At 30.3% G+C, this 22624-nt stretch overlaps 1 protein-coding gene and 1 long non-coding RNA gene across 18 annotated transcripts in view; one reads left to right on the forward strand and one right to left on the reverse strand.

The window, feature by feature from the left end:
• LOC139086629 (antichymotrypsin-2-like) overlaps nucleotides 1-22624 on the forward strand; it is a 27046-nt gene continuing 4422 nt past the window's right edge. The window contains exons 1-7 of one of the 17 annotated variants that reach the window (XR_011544039.1): nucleotides 7515-7654; nucleotides 8445-8560; nucleotides 9356-9572; nucleotides 9635-10218; nucleotides 10307-10448; nucleotides 17017-17245; nucleotides 19080-19304. Coding sequence is in view for 15 of the 17 variants with exons in the window: in XM_070635152.1 (XP_070491253.1) it covers nucleotides 7597-7654; nucleotides 8445-8560; nucleotides 9356-9572; nucleotides 9635-10218; nucleotides 10307-10448; nucleotides 10647-10804 (1275 nt within the window). In the remaining 2 variants the exon portion in view is untranslated. Of the gene's footprint in view, nucleotides 279-4273; nucleotides 4416-5416; nucleotides 5463-7511; nucleotides 7655-8444; nucleotides 8561-9355; nucleotides 9573-9634; nucleotides 10219-10306; nucleotides 10449-10646; nucleotides 10902-11963; nucleotides 12165-12640; nucleotides 12827-13082; nucleotides 13264-13307; nucleotides 13791-13864; nucleotides 14067-14672; nucleotides 15820-15891; nucleotides 16158-17016; nucleotides 17246-18396; nucleotides 18610-19079; nucleotides 19305-19466; nucleotides 19755-22624 lie in introns of those variants that run through there. The other 16 variants (XR_011544040.1, XM_070635153.1, XM_070635154.1 and 13 more) reach the window with 16 other exon arrangements.
• Nucleotides 19939-21088, reverse strand: LOC139086631 (uncharacterized). The gene is made up of 2 exons (XR_011544041.1): nucleotides 20738-21088; nucleotides 19939-20604 (listed from the first exon to the last, which is right to left on the reverse strand). It is a non-coding gene; the product is annotated as an uncharacterized lncRNA (long non-coding RNA).

Consider the following 22624-nt stretch of genomic DNA (forward strand, 5'->3'; position numbering starts at 1 on the left):
GTTTAAACTCGGATCGTACGGTAGCTAAAAGTTGAAGTTGTTTAATCAATTTTAACAAAGTAATTTTGAAAAAAGTTAAGTCGATAAGGTGATTTAAATAAAAATAACAAGGATTTTAAGCTGTGATTTGATTAAAAATATTGTGGAAAAAGTGAAGTGGATTTGTGAATTTAATAAATTGGGAGAATTGTGATAATAATAAATACAAATTGTGAATATTTTTCTGCATTAATTGTGTGATAATTAAAAATAGAAGAACTTCAAAATGATTCGACACAGTAAGTATTGTAGATTTGTTTTTAAAAATTGTTGTGTATTCTTGATGATATGAGATGGGAATTGAGCTAGGATTTGAGGGAACTTATTGATTTTGGGAAATAGGGATTTATATCATGTTTTGGATAAATTTTGCATTTAAGTTAAACATCAAAATGAAATGTTTTTAAAGAAAATTTTAAAAGATTTAAAAATTAAAATTGACAAATTTAAAACTTTTAAAATTCAATTTAAAAATTAAAATATGAGATTTTAAAATTCAAGAACTTAAATGGTCAAATTTTAAAACTTAAAAAATACGATTAAAAAAATTTAAGATTAAAATAATTTACTTTTAAAGTCTAAAACTAAAAACTTTAAGTTGAATCGAATTTAAAATTGAAAAAATTCAAAATTAAAACTTGAAAACTTAAATCGAAATTTCAAAATAATTAAAAATTAGATTTTATTAAAAATTTAAATCAACTTTAAGTTAAAATGTAGATATTATAAAATTAGAATTTTATTGAATTATAAATTTAAATTCAAACTCTAACTAATTTTTTGGAAATTAGTAAAATTATATTATAAATTCAAATATTGATAATCAAGTTAAAAAATTTAAGAAATTAAAATTTAAAATTTAAAAAATTCTAAAAAATAAATCTAAATCACAAAAGACTTAAACTTTTAAAACTTTTTACTTATAAAAAAGTCACATTTTCAAAATTTTTGATTGAAATAAATTGGAAATAATTTGAAATTTTGTTAATAAAATTCTATGGACATCTTGAAATTTGACTTTATTGCCAATAAATTATTGGCTGTTACATAGAACTTGCTGATTCTTAAATTCAACTTCAAAAATTCATAAAAATTTAAAACAATTCTAAATGTAAAAGTCTCAAAAAACCTCTTTCAAAATATTTGCATTTTCATCCTCATTTAATTTATGTAAAATCTACCAACTGATAAAACCTAAATACCTCATCTTATGTGGAACATGAATTTATAATTAAAGTAAAAATAGATCAAATAATTTATTGAAAATTCCAAAATAGTCTACATGTGCCTCCAATCAACGGGACTTTTTAGAAGCACACAGCATGCAATTAACAATCTTAATCTCAATTCTTCGTAGATTCTCTTAAAAATTCTACAGCTTTCTGTTCATAACATTCACACGCCATTGACCCTTGCTATTCAAGTACATTGTAAGGCAGTGATGCGCAGCCTTTGGATTTTCGCGGCACTTACATTGTTGATAAGTATCGACCGAAACCATGCACGGCATACGGTTCATGATAATTAGACCCACAAGTGTGCCGAGACACACAGGTTGTCCACCACTGTTGCAAAATAATTGTGATAAGTCAAGACAATGCTAAAGATACATGCAGCATGACTAGCAAGAAATCTAAATATATTAATTAAATTAAATTGACTCTTTTATTGATCAATTTATGCAAATGATCGTGCAATTGAAGCAACAATCCTTTTTGTTTATATGGGGAAATCCCATTATGTGATGAATATTAAGTGATTTTTAAACAGATTGTGCTTATTTGATCACGTACAGTTTCCTATAAGATGTATTCCCATAAGATGTATTGTCATAAAATGTTTTCTTTGAGGGATTTTTAATGACGTCAATGATAAAAGATGTCAAAGAATCCATGAGCAATTCTATAAATTTATTCATAACACTGCAAAACTGGCTATTGCCTTCAAGCCTCAATTCTGCATATACGCTTAAAAGATGTTAATTTTTAAAACAAATAAATACTTTAATGTCACAAACTACAGTAATAAACCAAGCCAAGCAGCAGAATGCGGCTAATCGCATTTATCGCGTCGTAAAGATGGATAGACGTCAGCAGTCACAGTGTCGTCAGGGTACTCGAACTAACAAGGAGCATGCTCATACATTTATTGAGATGCTTATTTAGTCGATGGTGCTCATTGTCTGTTAGGTGTAAGAGTTCTTGGTACTCAAACAGAGACTTTATCGGAATCGGGCATCGAGCATCGAGTACTCTGGATCTCGGTCTCAATCTCGGTTCCGACAACTTATCAAGATCAAGACTTCGGAAAACCTTGATTAGGAGTAACTTAGCGTCCAAAAATACGGCGACATACCACTGCTCTTACGAACACTTTGTGCCGGTCTTGGAAACATCACAAACTAAAAGTAATACCGGCATTTGATAAAACCAAACAATTTAAACAACACCAGACATGCTTACATACATAAAAGTTATATCCACATGAAAGCCTGAATCAGGATTTCAAGTTTATGGAATTGAAACATTGACATAAATTGATGCCAAAAAAAAAAGCAAAAACTCGAAGCTGCCAGAACTATTAAAAACAACATTGACGGCACACGTGAAAGTAATTTGCGTATAAATGTCCAAAAACTGAAGACGTTGTTTGTACTTCGTGCGAACTTTCTTATTTTTGCATAAAAATAAGCTTTATATTTTCAAAATCGAAGAGTTTTTGAACATTAAGTTAGTACGGTAACTGATCAGGAATATTTTGAATTGTTCGTGATTGTACTGGAAACTTTGGAAACTGTTGCTATTCTTGTAGATTTAGCACAAATAATTGCATTCTTTTCATGGGCTGTTAAGTAATTATGGAATACCTACATATGAGATATTCATCACGGTTTAATTATTGAGAATTTACATTTTATGGAACTGTATTTAATGCTGAATGTTTTAAGAAAAAGTGTACAAAGTAATGCAATTTTTAATCAGAATCAGATCATGCATTGTATCAATGCTTACTTGCTACGTGATTTATACACACAGCTGTCCACCATTAGACTCTACATTCAAGAGTTTAAGATTAAATTAACGAGAAGAATTTAATGCCGTACTTAATATAACCATTAATCCTCAAATTGTCACATTTTAAATAATAATATCACTTGAGCTGGGAAAACCCAAAGTATTGCTGATTCTATATAGTATTCTGGATTTTTATGACTTAATTGTGAAAAAACACGTTTTTTAAATATGTTTATATACTAATAAAAATAAATTTTATTGCCTGAGTGTTTGAATGAATCACAGGACTAAAAAAACCAAATTATCCGAGTGACGTAAATGAAGAAGGCTTCAACATGGAGTATTTAAGGCTCTGATTACTTACTTCCTTTGCTCCAGATCAATTGTGATCAATGACCTCTCTCGGATGGCATCTAAAGCTGGCTCTATTACTGGAAATCGCCTGCCAATTTCCAATACTAAATGCAATACCGTCTCTATAAACAGCTTCTTAGAGGATTTGATATACCTTGAAGGGAGAAGGTGTAAGGGTTGACTTCGCCCAGAGAAGTTTAAACCCAGTTAATTAGGATTTGACCCAAGAGGTGGAGTTTGACTCAGGAGATGGGATTACGACCCAGGGTGTGAGGTTAAGCCCCACCCAAGTGTATCTAAACCCTTCATGCTTTCCTGTACAAAGCCTTTTTCATTTGATTCGCTCGGGACTAGACATTCATACTTGCTAATCTAAACTAATAATAAAACAAGATTAATTTAATCAGCAGCATAATTTAACACATTTTCAAATCATTTCTAAGAACCCCTAAATTGTCTTTACTTTGTATTCCTTCCATGTACGTCAGAATATTCTAATTTAATATTCTGAAATAACTTTCAACTGATGGGAAAACCCAAATTTATTTCGAATATAAATTAAGTTTTTAAATTAAATATCGTGGCTTTTAGGAACGTGATAAGACAATTTTGCAATTTAACGACCTTTATTGTTTTCTTAAATTACAATTTTTAAGGTTTTCCAAACAAAATTTCATTGCTGAATATTATCAATGTAAAATTTCTTGTTTATTACGAAAATCAACAGCTGACTAATAGCTTTTTTTTTGTTATCTATTTGTAACTTTACCTGATAACAGGTATTGATCTAGTTTAATTTTATCAGAAATTAATAAAAATTCGAAAACAAAAGAGTCGCAAAATTCAGTTTGAAGTTAAGTCTGAGTGATTGAAGTTGTGATAATATCCAAAAAGTGAAGTTTTTTAGTGAATTTAAGTACTTACCTAATTTAATTTATTGAATATTTGATTAAAAAGTGACAAAAAATTAGACAATGTTTACTGAACGCTTACTACGATTGACAAAAGGTTGAATATGAATCAAAATACGTTTTTATATAAAATAAATGTTGTTAATTTCTCTGGAAAGAGTCAGGGTTAAATTTTGGCGGGCGATAACAATGACCTAGAATTTAATAATATTATATACTGTTCATATAGTGAGATTAAAGTGTTATGAAATCATTTTTTGGAACAATTTATTTTTGGTTACTGAATAGTCCTCTTAAAATTGAGTCGGGGAAACTGGTTATTAGACGTAACTGAATGGAAATCATCCCAAGAATCAAATTAGAATATTTTAATGAACTCTCCCAAAAGGAATTATTTAACTTCATCAACCTGGCCAATTTTACGATATTCTTGGCTACCGATTAGTCGACATTTGCATTCTACTAGTCAAGCTTCCTTATATTTCCTATTATTTATGTTATTATTCCATAGATGTCTGATTTGTTGAATCTTAGATAACATCCTTAATAATCAAAATCATTAAAATCCCCGAATACATAAGTTAAGCGAATTTAGATCTGGAAACTTTCTTGCATGACTTTGGAAACCGAATCCGGCACCAAGTCAGAGTCACGTCAGAGTCACGCCAGAATCAGAATTCCTGGGTCAGCGCCAGAATTAGAATTCCAGACCGACATGACTCTGACATGATGCCAAATCAGGTTATTAGAAACACGCCGGCCTGTATCCAGATTTTTAATCGATTAACCAATTCTAACTATTGGGGAAATTCAAAACAAGTTGAAATTCCTCCATTCTAAAGTCTTTGATCTTTCGTTAGCAAATTTATTTACGTCAACCTCATAAATTATCAACAAACCGTTTCGCAAGAATCTTGAATTACCGGGAACTTTCCTTTTTATTCTTAAACGCCCAAACAAGTTCTTCAACTACAGTAAACATGTTTTTAAATTGACTGTCATTGATGACGATCAAGTTCACAGAACTAATATGCTTTGAATTTCTTCTTTATTTCTTGTTTATTATTGAACCTGTCATTACAGTTTGGATTCATTAACACACATGCCAAAATAATGTTATCGAAATTATTTCGAAGTAAAAAATGTAAGCAAATATTGAAGTTTTTGGACATTGACAGCAAAAACAGCTTTTGTGTTAATTTCTCGTGCCGCAAATAAAATTATGTGTGGTTTTTTTGTTAGAATTGATTTGTTTTTTCCTAATAAATGTCAACAATTCGTGACTGTTTAATTTTAATGTGAAAATTGATTTATGAGGAACGGAATTAAGATGAACTTTAAAGGAAACCGCATCAATAAGATAGATCAATTTACTTATATTTTTATTGCTCAATGTCACATTTATCTCTTTTTTTTAATTGTCAAGAATAATAAATGCTAATAAAATTTGAATTGACTGGGGATTTCACAAGATATTAATCAGATGTGTCAATATTCAAAGCAATAACTTTATCATTAATATTTTAATGTCATTTGTGTAATTGAAGATTTAATTTATATAACATTTGTTTATTTATGGCTGCTTTTGGGGTTTTTGAGATTATAGAGTTAAATAATTGGTCAGATTTACAGATTTCTTTTCAATTCTTTGAATTTAGAACAAAATTGATTCATAACGGTCAAAAAAATTTCAAATGAAATGCATAACAAAGTTGCAGGGTCAAAAACTATGTTAATAAAAATGTTGATCAAGTAAAAATTGAAATTTGTGAAAAAATTGCAAAAAATCTTCATTTAACTAGTTTTTAGTGTTGTAAAGAATATGAATTGTAAGCATTTTGTGACTAAAAGTGATTCAAGCTTAGTGTGACTTTTGTTCTGACAGAAACATAGCAAAACAACAATATTCTCTAAATTTCTATTAAAATTTGTGAAATAGCTTCAGAACATATCTAATTTGACTCAAAAGATTCAAAGCAGACAGTAAATATCAAAAGAAATTGAAGACCATTCCAATAACATCACAAACCATAACAAACAAAGTCAAAAATTCGTCATTGAGAACAATATAATTTGTTTATCAATTGTGAAGCAGTGTTTACATGTATCATATCCTCCACGTGTTGTTTTGGTATATTCTGTACAATGTTTACCTTCAAACACTAGGGTTTTTCTATTTAAAAAAGTAAATAATTCATCATGTCAAACAAATTATGGAAATTAATATAAACAAGAACTTTAAAATGTAAATTTTTCACTGGATTCACTTGAAATCCGTTTCTAATCGAGTGGAAATGCGGATAATTTTTTAAAACATTATAGTTTGTGAAAAGAACATGAAATGCATTAAATTTACATTGATGAAAATAGGAATTAAATTTAAAGGAAAGTGTGCCGATTGCAACCTTGCTTCTAAATGAAATGTAGAATAAAGGATAAGTTTATAGGCAATGAAGTATCTCGGACTCTAACAGGCATAGTTAGACCGTTAGTTGATACTAGATTACCGCTTAATCTAAGTGAAACAGGCTTCGATTAGTCGACCGTGTGTCTGATAACAACTTCAACATTTTATTGCAAGTTTCACATGTGTCAAGATTGCAACTAGACATAATGCAGCTTGTTTCACTCGTAAAACATAGTAGCTAGTTAAACATGCATAAAGCGATAATATTATTCCGCAATGCTTATGTATATTCGGAATACCGGTACTCTCAATATTGTCGACGTGCATGTTCTTCAAAATAAAAATCATGATTACCTCAGCAAAGATCACAATGTCAATGCTGATTTCTCATCGTCATTTAAAAATTTAAAGAAGAAGCTAAAAATTCTTGCAAAATACGTAATTTCATACATTCTGTGGACCGTCATCGCTAAAATTCAATTATACAGTTTAAAACCGGCTTAATTAGCAGGTAGCTAGTTCAAACTAATTGAAAAAAAGTTCAAATTAAAATCCAAATAAACTTGAATAACAAAGCAATTTGGCAGCTGAGTCATCCACAAAAAAATTTCACAATTTTTTTATCATAAAAATTTGCCCTAATTTTAAATGTTTATTTATTCAAGTGTAAAATTAATATTTTACACACTTCACATGTCCCTCAAGTTGAATTAGTTTCGACAAAGCTTTCAACGTGATCTTCTGTGGTGAAGTTCCGACTGCCGTCATGCGGACAATCTGTGAAGTAACTTTATGTTTACGAATTACATTTTTAGTATTTTTAATCAAAGGAGGCCTTAGATTATTTTAAAATTTAATTTTAATTATTTACATGAAATATTTACAAATAGTTGGTAGCTATAAATCACTAGTCGTTGATAAATTGTCAGGTAATATTGGATGTTGTGGATTAAATTAGAATTTGGAAGTTTTGAAGAATTTTACGAAATATTTCGTAAGATTGAATTTTTGAGAAATTTCTTATTGGAATTTTGGAACTGCTGTGCGGTATTAACTTGATTTTAGTAAAGATTACTCAATATAGTCATAGAATTAGTCTTAGTAATGACCTACAAGTCATCCTAGAAAGTCATAATAATGATTCAATTCAAATTTCAATTTGTAAACATTGTGAAATTGAAAATACAGCTGACGTGTAGATATCAATCACAATAAATGACTAATTCTCACAAATTCTCCAATCCCTTCGCTGTATCTTATCAGTTTTAAATATAAATATCAATTGATTCATAAGCAAATACAATAAAAGTGACTCTAAATACATAAACATTCAAATACAGTTACAAAATATGAACAAGTTGTTCTCTCACGACATGCCGGTCTCTCTAATTTACTCAATTTTTTTTTCAAATGCGAAATTCTTTTGTATTCTTTTTGTCCATTCATTAAAAATAAACAAGGCTTGGATGAGATCATCTGCAAAATCCATTCTGGGAATTGACGCTGAATTGATTGATTTGAATTGAAATTTGCAAGAATTTACAATTTTGGGTAAAATTTACAACAAATCACGAAAGTTACTCTACACTTGTCGCATAAAAATCAATGTTAAGGCTTACAGTTGTTAGTGACTCATATCATACGTTTACACACGCGTCAACACACTCACAATATAATCTCATAGAAAATTTTTGGTATAAATATTCCATCTTTTTTCAGTATTCCTCTCAGTCTGTACTTTAACTATCGCTCTAACCGCATCAATGGCATCACCAACAAACGTTGATCAGCAATTTGCTAAAGCTGCAAATTTATTTGCAACTGAACTTTATCAGGTAGGTGGAAATTTAGATTTTTTTTGGTGATTAATGATTAGTTTTGGATTTTTATGGGTCTTAAATTGAATATTAGAGATTTTTGGGGAACATTTGGCATTTTTTGAGAAGATTTGAAGAAGAAAATTGTGAAAAATTTTGTGTACTTCTTCGTTGTGTTCCAAATACTTTGTTCGCATGAAATATCAAGTGATTTATAAGATGCTTGTGTCGATAGATCAAACTTGTCTTATGACAGATGATCAAATTAGAGATTTGCAGATTGGTATTACTTAATATTTAAAATTTTCATCCTACATACTTACTTTGTTGGCCTTGATCCATGACCTTCCTCATTTGGAGCTTAAAGTTGGTTTTATCGCTGGCTTCCGTCTGGCAATTACCAATACCAAGTCCAGTGCTATCCTAGTTAGTTCGTCTGGCAATTACCAATGCCAAGTCCAATACTGACTTAGCCAGTTCGTCTGTCAATTACTAATATCAAGTCTAAATCTGTCTTGGCCAGTCCGTCTGCCAATTACCATTACCAAGTCCAATACTGTCTCTATCGACAGCTTCCATTAAATTTCCATCCGGAATCTACAAAAACAAACATATTTCTCCATAAATTCATCAATTGACCTTGACATCAATCAATTTTTCCGATGAAATTTTCCAATTTCACCATCACTGCAGTTCCACTTTCAATATTGCATATGCAATCTTTCAAATTTCACCATCACTGCAACTGAACCTTCAACTTTTTGCATTTTCACTTAACAACAATTTTCCTCATTTTTCCCTCACAACAAATAGAAAACAATCGAAGGCAAGCAAGGAAATGTAATCATTTCACCAGCTTCAATCCAGTCAGCTGTAACATTGGCTATGTTTGGTGCAACTGAAGGCAGTCAAACGAGAAGCCAAATGTTGCAAGGATTGAAATATCCAGCACAATACAGTACAAATGCAATTGCTGATAGCTATAAAGCATTTAATGATAATGTTGAAAAAACAAATGGCTTAAAAATCGGTAAGTTATGGCTGTAAAACACAAATCAATCTATTTTAAGCATTAATCTTCTAATTTTATAGCAAACAAGGTTTACGTCATGGAAAAGTACAGCGTCAAGCCATCATTCCAAGAAATTGCAACAAAGAGTTTCAAGTCCGAAGCACAAACCCTTAATTTTGGAGCTAATACACAAGCAGCCGCTACAATTAATGGCTGGGTTGAAGACCATACAAACAATAAGATTAAGAACCTTATCTCACCAGATTCATTGAGCGGTGACACAAGAATGGTCCTCGTTAATGCCATCTACTTCAAAGGATTCTGGCAACATCAATTTGATAAGCAACAAACATTCAAGGCTCCATTCTTCCTTAATGAAGTTGATTCCGTTGATGTTGACTTTATGAAAATTAAGAAGCACTTCAATTATGGCGTCTTTGAGGAACTTGATGCCACAGCACTCGAATTACCATATAAAGATTCTGATATCACAATGATGATTATTTTGCCCAATAAACGCGATGGATTGGCTAATTTGGAGAAGAAATTGGGATCAGTTGACTTTGGCGATATGTCCAACAGAATGTACTCACAGGAAGTCAATGTTGAAATTCCAAAATTCAAGATTGAATTTGATATTCAATTGAATGAACCATTGAAGAAGGTATAACTAGTCGGGCGACATTCAGGAACATTCCAAAACTATTTTTAGAACCAATTTTCACTTCCATTTTTCTCTTCCCAAAATTTAGATGGGCATGACAAAGATGTTCGGTAACGATGCTGAATTCAACAACTTACTTGAGCAATCAGAAGACTTGAAAGTCTCTGAAGTCGTTCACAAAGCATTCATTGAAGTCAACGAAGAGGGCGCTGAGGCTGCTGCTGCAACTGGTAAGATTTTAATGTCATTTTTTGATCATTTTTTTTGTGTTTTTTTCTTTACCTTTTTTCTCACCTTTTTTATTTCTATTTCTGGGAATTTACATTCATACCTAATGCCTGTTTTATGCTTGCATATAATTATTTTTTAACATTAATGTTTTTATTGTCTCTTCTATTTCCTTTAAAATTCATTTTGCTGGATTATAGCTGTTAGAATAATGAAGCGAAGTCTTCCTATATTCCATGATTTTATTGCCGATCATCCATTCATATTTGTACTTAAATGTACACAAACGAATCTCATTTATTTCGCTGGTAGAATAAGTCATTTTGATGAAGACATGGATACGCACGATGAGCTTTAAAGAACAAATTATTTATGTGCATTAATGTTACCTTATGGATACAATAATAAAAGAAAGCTATGAATCTTCGACCTACAAGTCCACTAAATTATCAAAATTGTCGTTGTTTGAGAGAATTCAAAAAAGTTTTCAAAAAAAAGCTCTCAAAAGCTCCAAAAAGCTCAAAATTGTATCCAAGATTCAAACCCAAAAATAGAATCGTTCTGTCACTCGAATATATTTAAATTTTTTCCTAACTGACATTTTTACTCATTTTTATTGGAATTAAATATTTTAGAATTTGAAATTGTGATACGCTGCATATCGTCATGTGAAAGTCTAATAGCCGATAAACCATTCATGTATGCAATTAAGAATGCTAGAGATATATTTTTTATTGGACGATATTCACATCCAATGGGATCATTAGTTCATCATATAAGCGAATTTGAAGCTGAGAGTATTCATGAACTTTAGTAAGAACGGATTTTATTAAATTGCGGTTTTGGTCAATATATTATATCCGGAGTGATTTTTTGGGTTGTTTTGAATTATTATACATAACTATTATGTTATGAATCTGTAAATATTGAAATATCGTGTAAATATGAAGTTCCAAATTTGATCTTTAAGTATATTCACCCAAATTGAAAATTTGGTGTGAATATGATATATAAGTTGCGTCGTACTCATTGACTTGTATATAAATTGCACAATTTTCGGATGTTGAAGTTGCCAAATTGCTTAATAGAGCTGTAACTAGAGAAATAAGAGCGATGGGAAAACGGAAGTTCTAAAGTTTGGGAATTTTGGGATTGTTTTTCTCGAAAAACCCTAATAAACTAGAGGTTGACTAACAAATTTGGGGCTTTGACTTCCATCCTCCATCTCTGAACACCCTCCGCAATGTTGCTTACCTTAGGCAATATGTCTACATCTCAAAAAACCAAAGTTCAGACATCAAACAATAAATTTTGCTTGATATTAACAAATATTCCTCAATATCATGATTTTTACATAGTTAAAAGCTCTAAATTCACTCCCACTTGCTCATCTCCATTGGAAAATTGCCAAAAAATGCTTCAGCCTGCCAATTTCATTTGTTTCAATCCATCATAAATCCTTCCTTTAAATGTTAAATTTTGAAAATCTTCTAAAAAATTAATCTCAATTAATTTAGGAATGACAATAATGTTATGCAGTTTTGTTCCATCAACATATTTCCGAGCTAATCAACCATTCTTGTTTGTCTTGAAATCGCCATCTACTTCATTGTTTGTTGGGCGTGTATCGAAGTTTTGAAGACAAAAAGAATTATGAGAAACTTAATGTATTAATGTGTTGAGGCTAATTAACTCAAATAAAAATGCTTTAAAATTAATGAGAATTTTTTGTTTGGTTTAGCTTTATTAGCATTATGGTTTGATTTATGTTGAGAAAGGATGAATACATCATTAAATTAGATTGTTGGTCAAAAGTCAGAATTGTGATTTTTACGTTTTCGAATATCAAAAATCTTGAATTTAACAATTTTTAACTAAAAAAGTCGTAGAAATTTTGAAAAAAATCGTAAAACTCACGATTTCTAAGATTTTTAAGAGAATTTCTGACTCAGGATGTTGGTTTTAAAGTTCAGTTCACATTCTTTATTTCCTTACAAATATCTTAAATTTCCCAAGAGTTTGATCAATTTCAAATTAGTTTTTGATTATTTTTGATTCCCTCAATCATCTCAATTATTTAAATTGCTTTTCAATTTGTTCCACAGTTTTGTGTTCAAGTACTGTATTAGTGAAGTCATTAATTTTGTCAAAAATTGCAAAAGCTTTAATCTTCAAAAACATTGTCTTTTTTTAGGAATAATGATTGTAACAAAATGTCTAATTGAAATGGATTTCGAGAATTTTTCATGTGATCATCCTTTCTATTTTGTCATCAAACGTTCTAATTTGGCCCTTTTTGTAGGAAGGGTCAACAAATTTTAATTCGGGAATAAGTATTACTTTAAATTAAATTAATAAAAATTTGTAAAAAAAAGTTAAATTTTTAAAAGTTTTCAAAATTTTTGTCATGAAAAATCTTAGAAAATTGAAGAATTTTTTTAAAAATCAAAATTGAGGATGAGAGATTGTGTTTTAAAATACTCTGAGTTCCTGATAATTCCGCTGTGCTATTGATTGTTTTTACAATATTTACTAGCTTCTTAATATTAATCCTGATTTCTTCAAGATTCCTTTAAATTTATTCTAATTTAAAATCTCTTTTTTTTTAAATTATTCAAAAAATTCTTCAATTCTAGCTGTTTTAATGTGTAGAAAGAAATGCGCTCGGCACTTCAATAAATTTCTGTGTCGTCATCCATTCTTCTTTGTCATCAAGCAATCAAATTTAGCATTGTTTGTTGGAAGGATTGAAATCATTTAAAATATAAATTGTTCTGTACTTTCATTAGTAAATTTAATTAAATATTTCAATGCACATATGTAAATATCTTCTCAAGATTAAAATTATTTGCTAATTACAGGATTATTTATGGACCAATGTTTAAATTATTTTCAAACATTCAGATGTAATCAGCCATTTGTATTTATTTTGAGGGACAAAACTTTGGGATTATTATTTATTGGAAAAATTGAAAATTTTGTTTGAATTTATTGAGTTTTTTCTTTATAAGAGCGTTACATAATAAGCAGAGCTCGAAATCGACTCAGATTTTGTATGAAAAAATTGACTGAAATCAACATGACTCCATATAAAATTTGAGTCAAATTCAAGCTTTGGTAATAAGATTAATTATCTAAGTATCAATACTAATCACGAATACTCGAGTAGCACAAGTTGGTTAATAAATCTATCCGACATCAAGTCACAATCACGCCGACCTGGCACCGATTTCTGCTATTCGAAGTACTAACTTATTTAAATTATTTGCTTCCCTAAATAAATTTATGCATTAATATTTTTTTTATGATTTATAAAAGACTTAAGTTTGAAAACTTGCACTTAACATTCCTGTATAAAATTATTAATCACAATTTTAATTTAAATTAAAATTATTTCAAAAATATTCTTCATTTCTAGCTGTCTTAATGTGCAGAGTGTTGTGCATTCAGCGCCCCAATTTCTTTTTGTGTCAACATCCATTCTTTTTTGTCATCAAAAACTCAGATTTGACGTTCTTTGCTGGAAGAATTGAAAACTTTTAAATCATGTGCCATGATTTAGTTACTTCTGATACAGTAAAAACTACTCAGACAATAAAAACTACTAAATTAATAGTGTCCTTTAGAGTTGTATGTTAATTTGGATTTTGGATCGAAAAGTTGAATTTTATAAACTTTACCAAAATTCTTTATACGGGTTTAGATGTTTAATTGTTTTTAATTTAATTTTGAAACGTTCTTCTTATGCCCAAATACTTATTTTGAGGTATTTTTTGTAAAATTCCTGAGTTTTATGTATTGCAGCAAAAGGTTGTATACGTATCTGCGCAATAAGTTATGAAATATTTCGATGCAAACAACCATTTGCATTTACTATAAAAATCACCAATAAAGGAGTTTTATTCATTGGAAGTGTCAAAACAATTGATTAAAAAACGTCGTTCCTGAACTAATCATGCAAAAGAGTTTGAACAACTAACATGAGTTGGTTGAGATTATTGATATTGAACTTACTGTTTATTGCGATTAATCAATATGTTTGTAGAAGAGGAATAAAAACGGAAACATGGAACTCTAACAAACTTTTCTTTTGATTGATTGTGTATATGCTGCTTATATTGATTATTGAGCTTTTTTAGTCAAAACCAAATGAAATTTGCCATTATTTAAGGTTACATATTCACAGTAGTTCATGTCAATTTTGTCTAAATCTTTGTCTATTGCAGGTCTTATTGCTGTAGATTTTTGCATAAGACGATCCAAAAAATTCCAATGTAATCGACCATTTTTGTTCGTTTTGAGAAGCTCTAGTAAAGGAATCTTATTTATTGGAAGAATTGATAATTTTAATGAAAATTAAACTTTAATATGATTATTAGAGCTTTCCCGAGTGGTTTTTGTCCACGCTATAACGAGTTGAAATCAAGTTGATGACTAGTTTTAATGTATTTTTGTCCACTCGGGTTTATTCTTCTAAATTTATAGTAATTTTATTGAATTACTCGATAGTTGTGATTAAATGTAGCATCAAAAGATGTCAAGCATGTTGAATGTTTAAAACTTTGAATTCAATCCAATTTTAATTGTAACAATTCTTCCAGTTGGTCGAATAGTTTTAGATTGCGCCTCAGATGACGTAATATTCAAATCATCCGTTTATATTTATTTTGAAAGGCGCATCTTATCAAAGAAAAAGAAAAAATATAAAAAACAAGAAAGGAACAAAAAATGTGAAATTTGAACCTCTTGGGGCACTTTTTATTGGAAGAATTAAGAATTTCAATAAAAACGAAAATTTCGTTTTTGAAAATGATAATTTCGTTATTGAAAATGAAAATTTCAATAAAAATGTGCGCCCAAAGTTAAAAACTTGTGTATGTCTATAAAATAATAAAGTATTTTACTCAAATTAAGTATTTGATTTGCGTATTTCTAGTTTTAAAAGCGACCAATAGATTTCTAGTAGTCATACTAGTAAAAATAATCATACAAGTCTTACTATTCATCATACTAGCAGTCAAACTAGTAGTCATGCTAGTCATACTAGTCATCTTACTATTAGACTCGGTCACGAACCCTTGAACGCTACATTAAGACTATTAAATTGACACCAGAGACTACTTTCATTTGAAGTTAATATAAGAGCTTTGGTGAAGCATTTAAAAGCTCCGTCGCAGAACTTTCTTCATTTGTATATCTTGGGTTATATTATTATGGATGGATACTTGAAGTTGTATTCCTTGAACGTTTTTGGTGATGGATCTGAGTCATTATTATTGCAATTCTCTATTTATAAATGCCTACATGTATCATATACTATTAAGGACTAGAATGATAATAAAATAGCTTATGTATAAAGCATACGTAGACGTAGCCATTGGTGATAGATGTCCTGAAGAAATTTTAAAGATTTCTAATATTTCGCTTTCTAAAAATTCTTTACAGCCATCAGAGTAGTTGCCTTTAGTGCTATAATTGACGATGATTATGAATTCATCGCTCAGCATCCTTTCCTATTTGTAATTCAAGATGCAGACTCAACCTTATTTATTGGACGTATTTCAAAATTTTAAAATTTAATTAAGATTAACTTGAAGACAATATTTTGTAATGAATAATGCTTAACCAAAAAAGCTTTATAAAGTATTCTTTTTTTAGAGATTTAAGGAATAAAAAAATACTAGTAATAAGATAATATGTATGCAAAATTATGGATGACTTTTATCATTGGAAATTTTAATTAAATTTAAATTTTCAGCCTTACTAAATTGATTATATTGAATTATATCATTGGTGGGCATTCTGTGTTTACGCGGTACACTCGTCTGTTGCTATACACTAGCCTGTGTAGTTTCGGTCAAGATTTACCATCGAAAAACAAAAGGTTGTCCGCAGCTGAATTATTTGATTATTATACCATTTACCGATTACTTTGCTAATTGCAGAGTTTGAAGTCGACTCGAATTTTGTATGAAGTTAGTGTTTAGTCATACAAAATCCGAGTCCACTTCGAACTCCAGCTTATTGAGATTATCAAATGTCTAAAATCTGATAAGGATCTGTTGCTGTAATATCGTAGGCATTATAAAAATCCTTGTAATATCAACAACCACTCGGCCACAGAGGCCTTACTCTCGAACTTACAGATTCGCCTATATAAGGCTTGATACTCCAGTTTATACTTTGCTTAGAGTACACTAATAAAATTTTACTATTTCTACTTAATCTCTGAAGGGAATCTTACTATTCCATAATTACTTCCGATAATATTCAAATCTAAAAACTATTCTATAAATTTAATATCAAATAACAAAGTCTGCTCAATATTGGGTGGAACTTGGGTGGAACAGGTTCAAACAATCGACAAATTGTATCTTCTTCTGCTAATGTCTTAAAACTTCTAAGCTTCTCTACATTCTGGTATCCTCGTGTCTTCTTACTAAAAAATCATACAAATTTTACTCATTTTAAATCTACCTGGAATGCTCAATTCAACCTTGCATGAACTTCTAAAATTATTTACATTATCAATTATCAGTAGTGATGGCTCTCTGATTAAATATTTTGCAGGTATACAATTTGTTCTGTATAGTGGATATGATGAACCCGAAGATTTTATTGCACGCCATCCATTTTTATTCATGATCATGAATGAAGAGTCAGCATTGTTTATGGGACGAGTTAGAAAATTTTAAATGTGAAAATTCTCAAAAAATTCTCATTAAGAATAAATAAATGTTCTGGAAATTCAATTAGGAATGAAGGACATAACGAATTGTTATGAAAAAAAATCTAAGAAGTATGAATATGCATGTTATTTACATTATGAGCATGTGATGGGGTTTGGAATAGGTTGATTTTTAGATTTATACTAAATAAGTTTACAAATTTGAATCAGATTCAAAGCATGAAAGAAGGGTCAAGGGTAATTTAGAATGTTTAGGTAGAGCTTAGCATCCGTTTATTGAGATTCAGAGTTGCGCTAGGGCGTTTTGCGACTAGTAACTGTTAAACACGTGCAAAGTGCGTCAGACCTCTGGTCTCAGTAGACCTATAGTCTATAGTGGGACTTGAACCACTCCTTCCTATTGGTATTACTGCCTATATTTTACAAAAGGAGGCTGTGAACCGCACTCCTCCACAAAAACTTCGAAATAGAACCCAAGAAAATGTTCTTCTGCCGAGTCTAGAACCCATGACCGCAGGTTCGATATTGAAATAATTAGACACAAAAGTACTGAACCATTCCGCCACAGAATAACTTTTTAATCATTTTTGACCTTAGTTTAATTCCTATTAAAAGTATTTTGAGTTGCTTGTCAGAGATCTAAGTTGACGTGATTTAAATCGACTCGCTTTAACTTCAATATCTGCTTGATGTTGTTTTGCTATTAAAAATCTGCCGCTAATTTAAGTTTAGCTTTAAATTGTCAAACTAACTTCTAGAATTGAATTTACTTTGAAAAATTTTATTCGTTTATTTATTTAAAGCAGATTTTCGGGCTATGTTGAAGTGCAGAAAAAGGCCAAAATACTTCAAAGCAAATACTCCATTCATTTTTGCTTTGCGAGAAGAATCAAATGTCTTTTTCATGGGAAGAGTTATTGATCTTCCAAAGAGTTTGCTGTCGGATTTAGAGGATTATGAAGAATCTTCAAGGGAAGAAATGATTTTAAATGATCCTGATTGGTCGGAAATAGAGAAATAAATGGAATTAGACAATTTAATTTGAAATAGTTATGCTGAATTTATGTCAAGTCATGTCATGTTAAAAGTGTCAATAATACAATTATGTCATGTGAATAATTTTTGTGTATATTAAGAGCATGAAAACTATCATCCTAATAACAAATGTCCAAATGCCTCAAAAGTCCCATATCCAAAGATTTTCAAACTCTCATGACACTAGCATTCTATGTAGTAATCTATTCTAAATTTCCACTTTTCAGGCATACTTATTACGTTCTTAAGTGCAGCTCTACCACTCAGACCTCGTCAATTCCTAGTTCGACATCCATTTTTGTTCATGATTAGGAATAATAAATCAACTCTTTTCATGGGACGTGTTAGAAGCATTAAAACCTAAATACGGCTGGATCATTCTTTAAAGTTTATGACGAATAAAGCTTTGAATTCTTGACATTCTAAAAAGTTTAAGCTAATTTATTCAGTTTTTTTTATTTACATGGATATTGATTTTGATAATTATTGACCCAAAATTCAGTTAAATTTTTAAAATTAATTGATGGATTGCCGATAGATGGGGTTTTATCCTGAACATCACAACGAATTTGCAAGGGAATCTTTACGTCTCACAAGTATTAGTGACGTGGTGGTTAGAATGTCGGCCTCCTGACTCTAACGACCCGGATTCGATCCCAGGGAGAGTCTAGTCTAATTCGAGTACTTTTTCGCTGTTTGTAGCCACACAAACTAGACTTGAGTATTCGCTACACAAAAATTGTAGCTAAGAACATTGACTTGGCTGATTACAGCGAAGAATGTGATTCGCCTCTGGTTATCTAACAGTTATTCCTTCCACAAATCAAAATTTCTACTAATTTTCCAAGTTTACTTTAACGATTCCGAAAATTTTAAACTAAAGTCTCCCTTAATTTACGTATTTTTCTAGGTGTCCAGTTTGTTTCCCTATCATTGGTCCGTACTGCTAAATTTGCAGCCAACGTACCATTTAACTTTGTTATCAGAGACAATTCAACGACATTATTCATTGGAAGAGTTGCTAGATTTGAATAACCTCATATTGCATCACTAAGCCGCATTTATTGGATTTTTATACTTAATAACCGTAATTGAATGAGATAATAAACTTAGGATTTAGAATTTAATAACAAAATACTTGATATTTTCATAGTCATTAGAATGGATTTTCAGAAATTAATAAGTTTAATCCATAAAGTCACTTCATTTGTGATGGAAACTAGAATTTCAAATCATTTAAATTCTAACATTTTTAAAATCCTATTTTGACATTTACTTCTGTTTTGTCGCAACATAGGTGCTGTATTTTTAGGTCGTTCTGCAAAACAAATTGCTCATGATTTCAAAGCAAATCGGCCATTCGTCTTTTGCATTATAAGAAAACGTGTCAACTTGTTCCTTGGACGAGTTAAAAGAATTTAAATAACTAAAAGTTTTAAAACTTGTTAAAAATTTGCTAATTTGGTTTAAAAATATTAGAAGCATTGGAAATAGTTAACATTCTATAATGTTTTCGGACCCTACCTCCAAATTTAGTTGGTTTATATCTTAAATTGCAATAAAAATTTCAACTTTTGATTCAAAATTTATGTTTTTTGTTTGCACGAAATTGGATTTATAGTAGAATGCATCAATAAGAAGATTTTGATTGCTGAGTGTTTGCACAAGCTTTGAACAGAGCTCGAAGTTGACATTTGAGTTCTGGATTTGAACAGATTCGATGTTTGTTGTCATTTCAAGCAATTACAATAGTTCTTATATCTACAAAATTTCTCTTTTACACAGGTATTTTATTTGAAAAGCAGATGTCAATAGTAGTTGATAAAATTTATGTCGTCGCAAATCATCCGTTTTTACTTGTTATTAGGAAAAGATCTTCTATATTATCATTTGGAAGATTCGTCTCATGCTAAGGATGAAAGCCGCTTCCACGTATATTGAGCATTGAGCAAATAAAGCTTAAGAAGAGCATTGAAAGCTTCACAGCAGAATCTTCTTCTTTTTGTCGCTCGGGAGATGCTTTAGATGCTAAATTTTGATAGATTGTATTGTTAAAAACTAATGAATTTCATAGTCTGTATAGTTATATAGTTGTTGATATATAGATAGTCTACATACATATTTTGATGTGGTTTCCGCTTTACAATCCAAAAAAGAAGAGATTCGATTATTTATCGACAATAATTCAGTTCAGTATTTGCATTAAATATTGGTTCGGTCAAGAACCGCATAATTACAGTTTTTGACGGTACTCTATAGTTCGTCCGAGGCTTTAGGTCTGCGTCATCTGTCTTCAACCTTGTAATTTAGAACAAACCTTAACATTAAATCATGATTCAATTTCCTCATTCATTATAAAAGTCAATTTGTTTTAACTCCACAATTAAATCCTGCAATTCTTTTCCGAGCACCACAATTATCACCAAATATTGTAACTAAAAGAATTATATTTTTTGTAATTTTGTAGCACCAAAAAATTCATTAAAAATTGGCAAAAAAAATTCAATAAAAATTTTACATTTCATTGTAACTTTTAAAAAAAATTGCTTTAACATTTTACTAATTTACATTTTATTTTTAAAGCTGTCATCGTGGGTCTATCTGCGACTTTAAATACTAAACAAATAAGATTCGTCGTCAATTCTCCATTCACGTTTGTTCTCAAAGACAAAGATTTCACAATGTTTATGGGAAGAGTTGTAAAGTTTCAAGACTAAACGTGGGCTTCAATATTATTCTGACTACGGAGAACTATACGTAATACAGTAAAAGTTAAATTGAACATTTAAATGTACTTAAAAATTCTTTAATAAAATTTCTTTCAAACTTTTGTCTATTTTCTATGCTTTCTCGGGACTTTGCGCTAAATTTCAATAATTCTCAATGTAAGTTTATCTTAAAATTGATAAATTTCTAAAATTCTTCATAAATTTTATAATCTTAATTTATTCAAATGGATTCAATCTTATTCATTCATTGATCAATTCAGAGATTCCGAGAAAGTATAATTCTAGTCTAACTTCAATTGTTGCAAATAATAAGAAATTTGAGAATTTCGTTATTTTGAATTATTTATGCTTTTTTATGAGTTAATCTTCAATCGAATCAGAATTGCAAATCCACCTTAATGTACGATTTAAAATCCTTCTTAACAACTGACCTAAATAAATAACTAGTAATGAAGCGGATCACGCTTCATGGAATATTCACACCATATACAGATCAGAAAACTGTTCAGAAAAGTAAGAATTAAAAAAACAACTTGAACAAAATAAAAGATTCATCAAATAAATGTGATAAATAATGATTACTTACATAGTAACTAAAATTATTCAAATGAAGTATGCATTCGAACCATTAATGTTCGAGCTTCGCTCGAACTATTTTTTTCCACACGGCAACATTTTTTGATATAAATGCAGTTTGTACTGTTTGGGAAAATTTTCACGCCTTCACTCGCTTCGCTCCGTTCAGGGCGCAAAAATTTGTGAGCTTCGCTCAACCAAGTCCGAACTGCGTTCGAACTATTAATGTTCGAGCTTCGCTCGAACTATTTTTCTACTCACACTGTAGATTACAGTACTAATATAGATCACTATAGGAGCCGGGCTGAGCTTCGCTCGCCCGACTTGGGTAGATTACAGTACTAATATAGATCACTATAGGAGCCGGGCTGAGCTTCGCTCGCCCGACTTGGGTAGATTACAGTACTAATATAGATCACTATAGGAGCCGGGCTGAGCTTCGCTCGCCCGACTTGGGTAGATTACAGTCCTTATATAGATCACTATAGGAGCCAGCGCAGACTCTATTTTATCACATGTTTTTGTTTTCTAAAAAATAGGCATAGATCGAAAGATATCTCTAATTAATACATTTAATATAGAGTTGCAAAACAGGCACCTGTGACAGACAAAAACCAATTTGTATAGAATTTCTTACAAATCCATACAAATTATCAAGGAATTGTATGGTTTTTGCCTGTCACAGGTGTCTGTTTTGCAATATTTATGATAAATTAATCTGATTTAATATTTATATTTATGGTAAAGTATAAGGGTTCCAAAAAAAAAACAACTCAAAAAATTAAAAAATAAAAAAAATAGTAGGACTTGAACACACGACATGATAAAGATAAAATATCATTACATTGCTACGATTGCATTACGCCAAATCGTTTAAAATACTTATATTAATATTGTGGATAAAACACATTTATAAATTCTTAATTTTTACTTAATTAAAATCAAGATAAGAAGAAACCTTAAAAGTGTGCGGCCGAGCGAAGCGAGGCCGCGATTTTTTTCACACGTGTTTTGGAATAATCGGCTATAATTTTGCAAAAAAATGACAGATTTTTGCATCGTGTGCCTCAGTGGAAGCATCTTATGGCTCCAAAAACAATACAGCTCTTGCCATAACCGATATCTATCAGATGCAAAAAACCCGAAGACT

Source organism: Chironomus tepperi, unplaced genomic scaffold (genome assembly GCF_022539635.2).
Source record: "Chironomus tepperi strain 1889 unplaced genomic scaffold, CSIRO-AGI_Ctep_v1 contig_85, whole genome shotgun sequence".
Taxonomy (NCBI): domain Eukaryota; kingdom Metazoa; phylum Arthropoda; class Insecta; order Diptera; family Chironomidae; genus Chironomus; species Chironomus tepperi.